This window comes from Schistocerca piceifrons, chromosome 1, assembly GCF_021461385.2.
Source record: "Schistocerca piceifrons isolate TAMUIC-IGC-003096 chromosome 1, iqSchPice1.1, whole genome shotgun sequence".
Lineage (NCBI taxonomy): Eukaryota > Metazoa > Arthropoda > Insecta > Orthoptera > Acrididae > Schistocerca > Schistocerca piceifrons.
Genome location: NC_060138.1, coordinates 718,366,297 through 718,382,449, shown reverse-complemented (window position 1 = coordinate 718,382,449; position 16,153 = coordinate 718,366,297). Strand labels below are relative to the sequence as shown.

Genomic DNA, 16,153 nt, shown 5'->3' with positions numbered 1-16,153 from the left:
TCAAATAATTGGTTGCTCACGTACAAGAATTTGGCAAAAGTCAGTAACAGTAAATCAGACTGTTTGAAAGCGCATAAATATAATACCTAAAACAATAATAATTTTGCAATGATCTGATACCCTGAGTTTTTTAAGACTCATCACAGCCATCACAATATTTCCTCTTTCTTCCCAACAGTGATGTTAGTTACAGTAACAAGTCATCTTTTTCTTGAAGATGGCCAGTGAGCATCATATTTTTGCTTAGGTTTTCCTCATGGTCATTTATTATTGGTTTCCAGAATTTATGCAGCTTTGGCCCTAGTTGGGAGTTCCTGCTCTCATGACATGTCCCTAACAGATAAGTCCAACTTCCTTTACTTTCATCATCATAGTAGATATGTCAAATTTCTGCCAGACAAACAGATAATGTATGAAAATGCCCTTTACCCAATGTGGAACACACATTTTCTTGATATGGAGACACGTATCAGTAGTGACATTTGTTGTCTAGCACTCTGTGCCAAACAGTGCTACACGGTGAATGTCTGTCTTGTATATCTTGCCCCTCACACACATCAGCCTCTATTTGTCCCAGAGCACACTGTGGTGTCTCACTATGGCATCCAAATGGATCTGGTTCTACATGTTTTGTCACTACTGATGGTGTCACGGTGTCATGGCACCTTTCCTAAACATTCGGTGTCTCAGGTTTGCGATATCTTCTCAAAATTAGTCATGTAACAGAAATTTTATTCTAGTTATTCCTTGATGATGCAGCATAATTTGGATTAATGTATTTCCACAACATCAGTATTGGCTGACTGTCTATGTTATGCACCTAGTCATAGAATTACATTGTTTTATTTTGTCGTTGTTTCATCTCCTGTTTATCTCTGATGTTATTTTTTGTAGATGGAAATATTAAAAAAAACACTTAAGCTTATTTTGTCACAGCCTGTGCCACCCTCTTCATATCAGAGTATTACTTACATCCAACATCCTGCATTATTTAGGAATAAAGGAGATGATTCACCTAAAGGCAGAAGCATTGCGTCGTCAACACACACACACACACACACACACACACACACACACACACACACAGTCTCCCTACATTGTGCTCATTCGACTGCCAGCTCTTTTCCAGCCCAAGACGAGTGTACTGTGGTGAGGTGGGGATGTAGTGTGGAGTGGTGTGAGGGATGGAGAGAGGCGGGAGGAAGGGAGTGGGTTGGGGGAAAACGCCTAGTGTCTCGGAAAGTGGGAGCCATCTGTGGGCTAGCTAGGGGTGCAGGTAGAGGGGGCACGTGGCACTAGATTTCACAGACTAAGGCATGAGATGGCAGCACACAACTAGCTGACACATATTGGGCAGCGGTAATAAGAAAGGTGTGTGTGTGTGTGTGTGTGTGTTTGCGTGCGTACACACACACACACACACACACACACACACACACACACACACTTTTTGGTGGGGGGGCGGGGTGAGTTACCTTAGATTTAGGCCAAGAGGTTACAGGAGTGAAGGATGTGCTGTAAGGATAGCTCTCGTCTGCACAACTCAGAAAAACTGGTGGTGGCTGGGAGGATTCATATGGCAAGGGTTGCGAAGCAGCCATTAAAATCTTGCTTCTTGTGCTCTGCTGCATGTTGTGCCACTGTGTGGTCCACCTTGTTTCTTGGCAACAGTTTGACAGTGGACATTCATTCTGCTTGAGAGCTGGTTGGTTATCAAATCCTGGGTCCTCCACAAGAGTATGATCCCAGTGGCAGGGGGTTGCGGGTGGGAGTGGCATAGGGATGGACTAGGATGTTGCGGAGTTTGGGTGTGTGGTGGAACACCACTTTGGGAGGGGATGGAAGTATCTTGGGTACATTGTCCCTCATTTCACCCACCCAGTATGTGTCAGCTAGTTGTGTGCTGCCATGTCACTCCACAGTCTGTGAAACTGAGTGCTCAGCTGTCTGCCACATGCTCCATCTACCTGCACCCCTAGCCAGCCCACAGACAGCTCCTCACTCTCTCACGAGCCGCAGACACTTCCCCCCAATTACCTCCCTGCCTCCTGCCTCTCTCCATCTCTCGCACCACCCCACACTGCACTCCCACCTCACCCCATTACACTCACCACGGGCTAGGAAAGAGCTGGCAGTTGATGAGCACAATGTAGGGAGACAGGCATGTGCATGTGAGTGTGTTTCTCCTACAGCTTGAGAAAGGAATTCCATTCTGAAAACTAGCAAAGTAAAGCTCCGTACCTTGTGTGTGTGTATCTGATGACGATGCAGCACTTATGTCTTTAGGTGAATCGTCTCCTTTATTCCTAAATAATTCATTATTCTCAACCAGAACTTTCTGTACATTATCCTACATTACTGTTGCATATATTCCAAATCTCTGTCTTCCTACACAGTTTTTGCCCTTAGCAGATTCCTCTAATGCCATGGAAGTTATCAACAAATATCGTATCATTGTTTGCTTTCTTCCAAGCAGTATTTTCCACATATTATTCTCCTCACCAGTTCTGCAAAAAACCACCTTATTTCTTATCACTTCTGTCTAGCACAGTTAGAAAGGATGGTAGATTTTTTTTTTTTTTTTTTCAGGAATAAAGAATTGATGCACTTCATATGGCCTCCCAAATGGCTACGTTTTTCAGAAAACAATGAGGTAATGAGACTGATAATTCTATTTCAAAAACATTCTATTTGTATTTATGTTTCAGTTATTCTCATTATCTCATAGGTTTCTGAAAAATGTAGCCATTTCAGAGGTCAGTACTTCAAAACTTGAGCGTTTTTTGCTTGCATTGTTGACACTATCAATGCTCTGCTGACTTAAATGAAACATTATTTCTGCTTGTTAACTTAAAAAATGGCTCTGAGCACTATGGGACTCAACTGCTGAGGTCATTAGTCCCCCTAGAACTTAGAACTACTTAAACCTAACTAACCTAAGGACATCACAAACATCCATGCCCGAGGCAGGATTCGAACCTGCGACCGTAGCGGTCTTGCGGTCTTGCGGTTCCAGACTGCAGCGCCTTTAACCGCACGGCCACTTCGGCCGGCTGTTAACTTAAAATAAATTATTCATTTTACTGAAGTCCAAACATTATTTACTAGTCTTTTCCCTCCTGGCTCTTATTAACTGTACAGTGTGCAAGAACAACTGTTGATGAAGTTACGCATCATAATTAAATTTTTAATGAAGAGTTTTAACCATTGTAAGTTCACTTTTACCTAGCAAAACTAAGTACAACATGATACCTATTGTTCACTACTGTTGTCCAAGAATCAAAGTACCTAGTTCTTGTGAATCAGTCTCAAAGGTGACTGACATCTACGCCACTTCTGTAATTTTCGTTGTGCACAAATTATCTGAACAAATCTTCCATACAACAAATTTTTTTAAGGGTATTAAGGAACTCTGTGAAGGAGAGAAGATGACTGGATGAAAAAATTGTATCATCACTTTTCAGCAAAGAATTTTTTGCAGATACCACATAAATTTAAACTAATAAGCACAAAGTGCTTTCAATTCCTCTGCTACATTCTCCACGGCCCATTTATTTCAATTGTTTGAAAGGGAAGATCCACTAGAAGTATTTTACTGTTATTGTCAGAATGATAACATGCAAGTATACCAGTTGTGAAAGTAATTATATAATGTGAAAACAGTCCTGCTCTGAAATACGTCAATCTTCCACACTGCAGCATGCATCTATACACTGCTTTTAAATGATTATTAAGGCACCCAAAGTTAAGCCAGTGCCTTCGTTACAAGCATCACTGCTAGTTGTCACTAACCTAACATCTTGCTGACATAAGGCTCAATGTCCACATCCTGAAGGTGTTGGTAAGTGTGCGCATGGTACAGACGAAGGGTTGAGTCTAGGCGTATTGACACCCAAACACCATCACCAAGCCAAGCCATTTGCCGAACTTGACTCTCTTTCCGAGGATGGGCATCAAATGATTTCTGTAAGGTAAATCCATGCACTTCAAGCAGAATTACAGTAAATAATAAAAAGTAATACTTTCACACAAACAAGGACAGTTAACACTGATAAAGAGATGTTTGATCAAAATAAAAATACTTCTACTACTTCCACCTGGCACATGGTAATAATTTTCTTGTTGCGTCTTATAGCAGTCGCATAAAAAATTTTCATCTTTCTTTAGTATTTTCTCAGTTTATTCTTTTGTTTTTTGCACAATACAAAATTGATTTAAAAAGTTTGAAATACCCACAATTACTCTTGAAACTACATATACATACATACATTTTTGACTGGACAGTTGTCAACAAAAATCTGAAAACACAGTCATTAACCTCCCATAATAGGGGCCAATGCCACCCCCCCCCCCTCTCTCTCTCTCTCTCTCTCTCTCTCTCTCTCTCTCTCTCTCTTGCACACATGCGCGCGTGTGGAGGGCGGGGTGGAGAGGGAGGGGTGGAGAGGGCGGGGTGGAGAGGGCAGGGTGGAGGGTGAGTGAGAGGGTGAGTGAGAGGGTGAGTGAGAGGGGGAGTGAGAGGGGAGTGAGAGGGGGAGTGAGAGGGGGAGTGAGAGGGGGAGTGAGAGGGGGAGAGGAGGGGAAATGAGAGGGGGAGTGAGAAGGGGAGAGGAGGGGTAGGGGGTAGGTGTGTACTTTTTACCAGAAGATGCAGAGCACAAAAGTCAGTTAATAGTGTGCTGTTACATATACCTATGCAACACAGATCAGTTGGTAAGAGGTTAGGTGCGTGGTCGCCTTTCACATAATGTTCCACCAAGAAATTACCATTATTTTTAAACATTACACTTCTATTACCAACCAGAGAGGTGGCGGTAGAAGAAAGCTTTTTATTTATTTTTGTATCACTTTTTCTTATTCTATTACTTTCATTCTTTATTCCCTTCATGAGAAAGGGCAGAATTTATTTTATTGTCTATGTTTCAGTTTACTATAATTTGGCACAGTTGTATTTTGTGCTATACATATTCACATAGCCATCATCCAATTTAGATATTTAAGAAAGAAGTAAGTTGTAATTCTGATTAACTTTCAGTGTTTCTCAAAGCAAACATCTGATGTCACATTCAGCAGCAACATATATTACTTAGGGTGCAGATGAAACTGATTACAATTGTACAAAATGGCGAAAATGTGGGTTTAAAAAAAAAAGATGATGATGAACTCAAACAAACCAGTTTTGTATTCAGAATCAGAGATGCCATTGATGATTTGGGTGAGAGGACCAAACAGTGATGTCATTGGTCCCAACAGATTAGGAAACGATGGGGGAAGGAAGTCAGTCATGCCCTTTCAAAGGAACCATCCCAGAATTTGCCCTGAAGTGATTTAGGGATATCACAGATAACCTAAATCAGGATGGCCGCATGGGAGTTTGAACTGTTTTCCTCCTGAATTCGAGTCCAGTGTGCTAACCACTGCACTACCTAGCTCAGTAACAAATAAAATAATGACATTCCAGAAGTATTGAGAGATAATGTGTGTGTAAAATCACCATGAAGAAGGAAGGAGGATTACAGTTTACCATCCTACCGAGAACGAGGTCATTCGAAATGAAGCACAAGATCAGATTTCTTTTTTTCTGAGAAGGGGAAGAGAATCAGCCATGCCCTTTCAAAGGAACCACTCCAGCATTTGCTTGGGGTAATATAGGGGCAATCACACAAAACTTAAATCTGGATGGCTGGATGTGAATTTGACTGTCATCCATCCAAATCCAGTGTCCTAACCACTGCATCACCTTGCTTAATAGGAAAAGGGCCAGAAGACAAAAACTCTTAATTGAAATAATTAAAGGTAGAAAAAAGGTAATATCTTACAAAATTTTAAGTTCGTAACAGAACATATGCAGAATAAGAAAAATCTCCGCAGTTGGAACAATGCTGTAGTCATCCTCCTTCACTAGAAAGTGGACAGAGAAGAACCTATAAGATAATCACTAAAATTATCACCAACCACGCAAAAGGAAAGTAGATTTTATTCAGGCAATGGAACAATTTGGATTTAGAACTGCGTATAGCACAATGAAATACTTTTAAGCGATGAATGACATTATGGAATGGGATAATACGTATGAATTAGCACTTAATTAGACAATGAAAGCTCCAGGTAGGAATATCAGCAACATACAAAAAGACAGATTGCTACTTACTGTTATCTGCAACACTCTAAGCTGCAGACAGGCACAATGAAAAGACAGTTACACACATGCCTTTGTCATGACAAGAGAAACACACACCATTCATTCACACAAACAAGCACACAACTGCCAACTCTGGCATCTCAGGCCAAAATGCAACTATCATGTCGGATGGCAGCAGCAATCTGGAGGGGGCAAGAAGGGTAAGGGTAAAGGGTAAGGGATAGCAATGTACGGGTGGGGGAAGAGAAGCCCTGTCTGGTGGAATGTGTAGGGACTAGAATGCCAACAGGCTCAGTATCAGAAGGTTGCTGGGCAGGGAGGCAAGGAAAACAGAGTAAAAACAGGAGAGGAGATGGCAAAGATGGGAGGGTGTGTTGGCAGAGGTTGACAAACAAAAGTGTAGGAGACAGGAATGATGAGGATGTGACAGGCCAGAGGGAGTGGAAACTGTTGCGTGGAGGGTGTGGGGACAGTATGTTACTGTAGGTTGAGGCTGGTATAATTACAAAGAGAAGAACGTGTTTTAACGATAACTTCCATCTGCACAGTTCAGAAATGCCAATGGTAGAGGGGAGGAGCCAGATGGCTCAGGTAGTGAAGCATCCATCAAAATGCAGGTTGTTATGTTCAGCAGCATGTTGTGCCACAAGGTGGTCTACTTTGCACTTCGTCATAGTTTGGTAGTAACCATTCATCCTATTGGACACCTGCTTGGTACTCATACCAATATAAAGGCTGTGCAATGATTACAGCAGAGATGGTCAATGACATGTTTGCTTTCATAAGTGACACGGCCCCAGATGGGGTAGGATAAACCTGTGAATGGACTGGAATAGGAAGTGCTGGGTGGATGGATTGGACAGGTCTTGCACCTGGGTCTTCCACAGGGATGTGACCTTGTGGCAAGGGTTGGGTATTGGAGTGGCATAGGGATGGATTAGGATGACGTGGAGGTTGAGTGGGTGACAGAACACCACTTTAGGAGTGGTAGGAAGGATCTTGGATACGATGTCCCTCATTTCGGGGCACCATGATAGGTAATCAAAATCCAGGAAAAGGATGTAGTTCAGTTGTTCCAGTTGGATGTTATTGGGTGATGAAGCAGGCACTCCTTTGTGGCTGGTTCTTGGGGGTGGCAGGAGAATTGGGGGGGGGGGGGGGATGGCATGGGAGATTGCAGACTAGCTGCGAGGAATGGTGCCTGTCTGTGAAGGCCTTTGTGAGATCCTCACCAAACTAGGCAAGGGAGTTCTTGTCACTGCAGATACTGCCTTTCAGTGCCAGAAAGAATAGCCATACACAACCTCAAAATCAATCCTGACCTAATCATCCCATCTGCAAAGGCTTCACCATTGTTGTTATGATTTGGTCTCTTCCAATTATCTGACTACTCTACCTATAAACTCCCCCAAAGTGATCCCATCCCAGAAGCCCAACACTACCTCCAGTCCATGCTTAAAGCCTCAGGTCCTCCCCAGAACTGATAACATGAATCCATTTTCCTCCTCACCCCCGACACCTTGCACACGAACCTTCATCATGTTCCCCAAAAATCCACAAATCCAACAATCCTGTATACCCCGTTGTGGATGTTTACTGTGCCCCCACTGATAGAATTTTGACCCAAACTGACTAACACCACAACTAGATGTGTGTGATCTAGCATCCCACATCAGAGATACCAATCACTTCCTTCGCTGACTCTCCTCCCCCCCCCCCCCCCCCCCATAACCAACATTGAACATTACCTTTCCCCAACATCCTTCAGACACCAGATCCACTATCTCATTCCTCATACACCTTACTAACTTTATCCTTACCCACAACTACCTCTCCTTTGAAGGGAAGATATAAAAACAAACCTGTGGCACACCCACGGGCAGCTGCTTGGCATCTACTTATGCCAAATTGTTTATAGGCCATCTAGAGGAGATCTTAACAGCCTCCCAAAATGCCAATCCCATGGCCTGGTTCAGATTCATTGATGATATCTTCACAATCTGGACTTGGGGCCAAGATGCCCTATCCTCATTCCTTCACACCCTCAACACCTTCTCTTCCATCTGCTTCACCCGGTCCTTTAATGTGCCACTGACCTCTTTCCTCTCTGGTGGCTCCATCCGCACCTCACTCCACTATAAACCCACCAACCACCCACATTACCTGCTTTTTGACTGCTGATGTCCCTTTCACACCAAAAAATCCCTCCCAGACAGCCTGACTACCAAGGGATGGCATGTCTGCAGTGACAGGAACATCCTTGCTTAGTATGCTGAGGGTCTCACCAAAGCCTTCACAGACACGCACTATCTCCCAGACCTCATCCGCGAACAGATCTCCCATGCCATTTCTCCATACACCCTCAATACTCCCACCATCTCCTATAACCACCAGCCTAGTAGATAGTGTCGGAAGTACCACGCGGCTTTTCGCGGATGATGCTGTAGTATACAGAGAAGTTGCAGCATTAGAAAATTGTAGCGAAATGCAGGAAGATCTGCAGCGGATAGGCACTTGGTGCAGGGAGTGGCAACTGACCCTTAACATAGACAAATGTAATGTATTGCGAATACATAGAAAGAAGGATCCTTTATTGTATGATTATATGATAGCGGAACAAACACTGGTAGCAGTTACTTCTGTAAAATATCTGGGAGTATGCGTGCGGAACGATTTGAAGTGGAATGATCATATAAAATTAATTGTTGGTAAGGCAGGAACCAGGTTGAGATTCATTGGGAGAGTCCTTAGAAAATGTAGTCCATCAACAAAGGAGGTGGCTTACAAAACACTCGTTCGACCTATACTTGAGTATTGTTCATCAGTGTGGGATCCGTACCAGATCGGGTTGACGGAGGAGATAGAGAAGATCCAAAGAAGAGCGCTGCGTTTCGTCACAGGGTTATTTGGTAACCGTGATAGCGTTACAGAGATGTTTAACAAACTCAAGTGGCAGACTCTGCAAGAGAGGCGCTCTGCATCGTGGTGTAGCTTGCTCGCCAGGTTTCGAGAGAGTGCGTTTCTGGATGAGGTATCGAATATATTGCTTCCCCCTACTTATACCTCCCGAGGAGATCACGAATGTAAAATTAGAGAGATTAGAGCGCGCACAGAGGCTTTCAGACAGTCGTTCTTCCCGCGAACCATACACGACTGGAACAGGAAAGGGAGGTAATGACAGTGGCACATAAAGTGCCCTCCGCCACACACCGTTGGGTGGCTTGCGGAGTGTAGATGTAGATGTAGATGTAGAAAGGAGTGCCCCCCTTCATCACCCAATACTACCCTAGACTGGAACAACTGAACCACATCCTTCACCAGGGCTTTGATTACCTACCATTATGCCATGAAATAAGTGACATCCTACCCTAGATCCTTCCCACTCCTTTAAAGTGATGTTCTGTTGCCTATTCAACCTTCACATCATCTTATTCCATCCCTATACCACCCTCAATTCCAACCCCTTGACACAAGGATCATATCCCTGCGGAAGATCCAGGTGCAAGACCTGCCCAGTCCTCTCACCAAACACTTTCTATTCCAGTCCTGTCACAGGTCTATCCTATCTGATCAGGGGCTGGGCCACCTGTGAAAGCAAATGTGTCATTAACCAGCCTTGCTGCAATCAATGCACAGCTTTTATAGTGGTGTGACTACCAACCAGGATAAATCGCCACTGCCAAACTATGGCCAAGAGCAATGTAAACCACCCTGTGGCACAACATGCAGCTGAACATAATATCCTTCATTTTAATGGCTGCTTCATAACCCGAGCCATATGGATCCTCCCTTCTACCACCAGCTTTTCTGAACTGTGTAGATGGCAGGTATCCTAACAACACATTCTCCACTACCCATAACTATCCCAGCCTAATCCTACGGTAATATACCATCCCCACACCCTCCACCCAACAGTTTCCACCCCTTCTGTCCTATCACCTCCTCCCCATCCCCATCTTCTACAATCTCTGTTTGCCAGCCTCTGCCAACACACCCGCCCATCTTTCCCCATTCCTCTCCTTTTTTGTTCATTTTTCACCACCTGCCTGCTCCACAACTTCCTGATGCTGCACCTGCTGGCATTCTAGTTCCTGCACACTCTGCCAGACAATGTTTCTCCCCCCCCACCCACACACTGCTGTCCCTTTCCCTTCCCTGTCCTCTCCAGATTGCTATCATCCCATGTGATGGTTGCATTCTGGCCTGAGCTGCTAGTGTTGGTGTGAGTAAGGTGTGCTTGCTTGTATGAGTGAATGGTGTGTGTTTCTCTTGTTCTGAAGAAGGCTGGTGCAGAAAGCTTATGTATAAATGTCCTGATTATTCCTGTCTGCTGATTAACGTGTTATCTTTATGGAAAGTAACAATCCACCTTCCCCTACATTGTTAATATTATCACTTAAGTATTCCTAGATTTATCAAAAATGTACGAAAAAGACAGACTGCTACTCACTGTAAAGATGACTCGTTAAGCTGCAGACAGGCACAGTTAAAAGACTATTACACACAGTTTTCTGCAACAGCCCTCATCAGCAAAAGAGAAACACACATCAGTCATACACACAAGGAAGCACACCTCACACACACAGGACTGCCAACTTAGCCAGCTCAGACCAGAATGCAACTATAACTATCATATGGGATGGAAGCAGCAATCTAGAGGAGAGCGGGGAAGGAGAAGCGTCAGGTGCAGTATCATGAGATTCTGGGGCAGGGAGGTGGGAACAAAGGAGCGGAAAAAGAAAGGAGTGGGGACAGACTGGTGGGTGCATTGGCAGAGGGTGGCAAACAAAGAGGGTGGGAGATGAGAATGGGGAGTAGACAGGACACAGAAGGAGTAAACTGTTGGGCGGAGGGTGTGGGGACAGTATGTTACTGTATGTTGAGGCCAGAATTATCACGAGAGCAGAGAATTTTAATGCGTTTATTTTATTTTGCTTTAATAAAGTTTTTGACTTGATTTCAATACAATCTATACTAACAGCCTTTCAGAAAAAAGCACTGATGGGAAGTATGGACATTACAGGTTCCACTTGACTTCTTTAGGAAAATGTCAAACTCAGAATTGAAAGAGATTTCAAATAATGAAAGATATTTTCAGAAGTCCTAGTGAAAGGTTTCAGATACTTAAACCAGAAAAAAAACAAAGAAGAAGTAAGTGTAGACAGAAGATATCTGATTAATTTTTCAAAATTTGTCCCCAGTACAGATAAACGTCAATGATGAATTGAAATATTTAATAGAGCACCCTAAAAAATGGTCTGGATGATAAAGTATTAGAAGACTTACACTCAATTCGTCACAAAGAAAACTGCACAATCAAAAATGAAATCACTGAACTAGCTGACAAGTTCTTTTTTTTCTGTTTAAGGCAGTAGAATTTTTGATACACTAGTTTTTCAAACTAAATTTATGTTTACAATCAGTGTCTATAGCCAGTTCTGATTTATGATAATGAGAAATGCATTTCTTGATGAGAAAACCATTCTGAAGTCCAAGTTTGCTCAGCAAGGAATGGAGAGAGATGCCTGTTAGGAATTACTAGGAGAGACAGGTAAGCAAACAAATGCATCAGGCCATAGACTAATGTCAGAAGTAATTATGACTATAATGAAAATCGAACGGGGGTTTGTTGGGACATACAGCTAGACGAATGTTGGCAAACAATGGAAATTCTTTGTCAGATTCCAAGAGATAAGAAAGAGTAAGACAACAACCTAATGGAAGATGAGTAGATTTTATTAGAATACATGGAGGGGCAGCATGGCTGTACATCTAAATCTCTGGGGTGGAGGCATGTCAAATGGTTCATTTAGATGACTGAAGATTATGATATCAGAATGCTTTTAAAAAATTTAGTTAGCATAATTTGGTGTTTTTACGAAGATGTAATTATTCAGGAAAGTTTCTTTTAGAAGCTCATAATAATATTACAAGACGGAACTGTAATCTAGTGATACAGAACTGAAGCACTGGCAAAAATATCTGTCACTCTAGATTCACCTGCACTGATATCTCACTAAATGTGAAAAGAAGATTACCCCTCTCACACCATATAAGCAGTAACTCCTCAACGCCTAACTCAGAACTGAAATGGTATGAACCTTTAACACAGGTAACAATGAAAACTACATTCTGTCAGTCATCATCTAAAACAGAATTCATCCAAGGGCTTTACATAAAAGCACCTAGAGGTTGCATCATATCCCCTCTGGAATTGGAAAGTGCTTCCCCCAGCCCTTGCATGTCTACACATGTTCCCTTACATGTCTACACATGTTCCCTTCTCAAGTTCTTCCTTCTTTGTTTGGATACACTGGCACTTCTGTAATTTTTTTCATGAGATTTCCTCATTACTGTGGGATAAATAACAATGAACAAGCAAGCGATCACCTCTGAGATAATTACAGACTTTGGTCAGTAGCTCTGACAGTATAATGTGTCACATCAATGGTAATGCACAAGTAAAACAGAAAAGCTATTTTATGTTTATGCCACCAAGAAGGCAAAATAGATGAGCCCTGGTATCATCAGTGCTCTATGTTGGCAGAGTAATTTTCCTAAATCACAGCTGTACATGAAAAGTACTTTATTTTCTGTTTAAAAAATAAAAATAGATAGAAAACAAAGAAAAAAGATACAGGAATGAAGGAAGGATAGCAGGTAGGCTAGGACTGGTGTTTAACTCACAGATATAAGAATAGTTAGGCCATTCCTATACTTTATCTTAACTATGGTCATCCTTACTGTTAATTTTACAAATGCCTACTACCCTGTGAAAACCTAGAGAGAAAATCTGCAGAGATGTTTCACACTGAGAAGTATTGTGAAACCCCACATTCACTGGATCTTCCACTAAATGTGAAAACAAGTTTACACTTCTCACATCATATAAGGAGTAATTCTAAAAATACCTGACCCAGAAATGAAATGCTATGAAATTTAATACAGGGAACAATGAAAACTACATTCTGTCAGTCACTGTGTACTGATATAAAGAGTATAGATTTAAAGGAAGATAAAGGATTCTCCATAAACTTGCCAATGAGGTTTACTTCTTTGGAAAAGATTACTGTAACTCAGGCATGGCTCATTGTTAAAGGCTCTGAATGGGAATTGCTCCAAAAGATCTAGTAAAACATATTTCTCAGTAATGACTGACAGAATTTAAATTATCAGGATGCATTTAGAATATTTCCCACGTGGATTTAAATAATGACAGTCAACTACTTAGAGATGTTGATACTAAGTGTTGGTTTTTCATACAGGTAATAGCTAGTCTGCACTTTGAAATGCTAGTTAGTTCCATGTAGGAGAGGTCTGCAGCATTGTTTCTGCAGAATACAGTTCTTATGGGCTTCCAGAAGGCTCTGTCCATTCGGCTTAAGGATGCCCCATCAACTTCCATACGATTTTCAAGTTACACTGCTTACAACAAAAGGAAACCAACAGGGTGGCTGAAACTTCATTATCAAATCCCTGTCTCTGTATCTCTCTATATGCTCTGAAGTATCAGTAATCAGCATTCAATATTAATGTTTTGACAGTAATGAAGATTGTTTTTGTTTCTGGCATTGGCACTATCTGCTGTAGGAAAGACGTGATAAGTTTGCAAATGTCTAGCTACAGTGCACTAGATTACAGTGACATAAGTAGCAACACATAGCGGGAGTTCCACAAATGATTACAGGAAATAAGCGTGCCAAACATGTCCCATTATCTTTAGTGGCCAAGAATTTCCTTCCATGTTGAAGGCGTTTTTTATATAAAGTGTGTTATTAGCATTTTTTTTTTTGAGTGTGTTGTGCCAGAGTTCTTGTGAAATTTTTTTTACAAACAACTATAGTACATATCAAGAATCTGGAAACAGCACAATATGAATTCAATGAGCATTTTATTAAAAAGTTTTGGAACATAAGCTTCAGGTAAAAGAGCCTCGTGTGCCCAAACCAGACTCGAACATCAATCAAGAATGAACAGAGTGCAAATCCATGCAAGTATGTATACATAATTTCAACAGAGCATTTTTAGCCACCAACATCACTTTTCCTGACAATTTTGCATACTCAAACATAGTAAAAATGATGTGTTTCAGAGAGATCTTTATAGTGGCATATAACTTAAATTTCACACTTTCGTAATACGCAAGTATAAATACAAAAGCAAACAAATAAAGCATATAGCTTCACAAATACTAATCATAGCACAGGACCCATGACGATACAAAATGTTACCGTTTCATTGTGCAAACTTGTGAACACCATGAAATGAAAACACACAAAAAAACACCGACATTTCAAGTTCAGTATTGAAAAAATGAAAAACATTAAGCACATAGTGAAGCTAATGTACACCACATTAAAGATCTCTCCAAAACTCTTCCTTAGTAATAGGATTTGTTATGATATGGTCTTGGAGAATGTGACATTGACAGCTCAGTATAGTACCTACACATCTTATCTTGGAATCAGCTTTTAATGTCATTTAGTAGCTCATTATGAAAAGAAAGGAGATTTTAAACACTTCAATTGATAAATGTCAGAATTTCCTCAGTACGAAAATCACAAGCCACACTTGTTGTAACTACTCAACACAGTTATCAAATGAAAAAGAAACAATCTAGAGATACCAACTAATACTGTATATCATATTAGCAGACGTTTTACCAACACAATCAAGCAACACACTAAATCTTTAATATTTGAAGCTAAATGTTATACAAACCTCTACAGCAAGTGTTCTCGGATGAAGAACATGAATTTTATTCCGGTAGCCACACCACACTTTCCCATGGACAGCCACCGTGCAGCGAATGGAATGTCGTGGATTCCCGAGATCCACCAGATGATAACTGCTGAGGTCCCATTGCCCATCCAAGCCTCGACGGAATACAGCAACTGTACCATTTGCAAGAGCAGCCAAAACACGACCCTGCACATGCCTAGCAAAAATAAAGCATTCCATTAAGAATAGGCTTTCAACTACTGGGAGCATACTGTCAAGCTTTTATCAGATTATTGCTTACAAGATGTATTCAATAAGCATAAAAAAGTTTCAATCACAATACAAAATAATCAAGGTGGATTTAACTTCGTCATTAAGAAGACTGCAGCCAGCAGCAGCAGCAGCAGCAAGATTTTATGATAAGACTGCAAAGTAACAAAAAATATGCATCTTCCAAAAACACATCGAATGAAGGCAATCATCTTCATAAAAAATTTTTGACTTAGCTTGTGATTTAACAAAAACCTCACAATGGAAACCTAAAACCCAAATACGTAACAAGAAATATCACTGTCTGATCTCCAAACATCTTAGTGATTTAAATCATCAGAAGTGCCAGGTTAATATATCAACATATAAAAATCTCTGAAAATATAAATTATCATTTATAAATTAGTTACACAAAAACAACCTTTAATTGCAAAAAGGGTGAATAACTTACAGAAATGTGTGATACAAACTCAATGTAGTGTATCTTTATGCTTGAGTCCCATCTAATACTGTTAGTTCCCGATGTTCCAGTTAGGTGGCATGCAAGAATGAGTTATTCCAACAGTCATCATAAAGCTGTATAATGATACAGAACATGCGCCATGTTGTTTATAGTTCCATGAATCCAAATCTGCTTCTAGAGTTCAGAGAGAATTCAGGTCTAAATATCGCAAGCTACCACCTCAAGGGCAAACTGTCTGTCAAGAAAAAACGGTCTCGAGGACAAACACTTATTAAATGGTACACTCATAGGGTGCATACACGGACAAGGAAAAAAAAATTCCCAGATTTTTCCCGGATCTCCTGGTTAAAAATTCATTTTCTCCTGGGTGAAAATACACTTTTCCCATGTTAAATGACAGTACACTTTCGCTCAGAACTGTAAAAGTATCCTTTGAATGGATATGGTTTTATACAGCAGTGTAGAATTTCCCGGCACTTTAGAAAAAGAAACTCAGGGCGAAAAAATACGTTTTGGAAAGATCTTTGATCTGCAGCAACATGTAAGCTGCATATTTT

The 16,153-nt window shown here is 41.2% G+C and overlaps 1 protein-coding gene across 13 annotated transcripts in view; it reads right to left on the bottom strand.

Moving 5' to 3' along the window:
* Nucleotides 1-16,153, bottom strand: part of LOC124711044 (C-Jun-amino-terminal kinase-interacting protein 4) — a 265,595-nt gene that overhangs the window by 114,040 nt on the left and 135,402 nt on the right. For all 13 annotated transcript variants that reach the window (XM_047241003.1, XM_047241012.1, XM_047240972.1 and 10 more), the window contains 2 exons: nucleotides 14,864-15,080; nucleotides 3,793-3,964 (listed from right to left, as the gene is read on the bottom strand). In XM_047241003.1, the coding sequence (XP_047096959.1) occupies nucleotides 3,793-3,964; nucleotides 14,864-15,080 (389 nt within the window). The remainder of the gene's footprint in view (nucleotides 1-3,792; nucleotides 3,965-14,863; nucleotides 15,081-16,153) is intronic.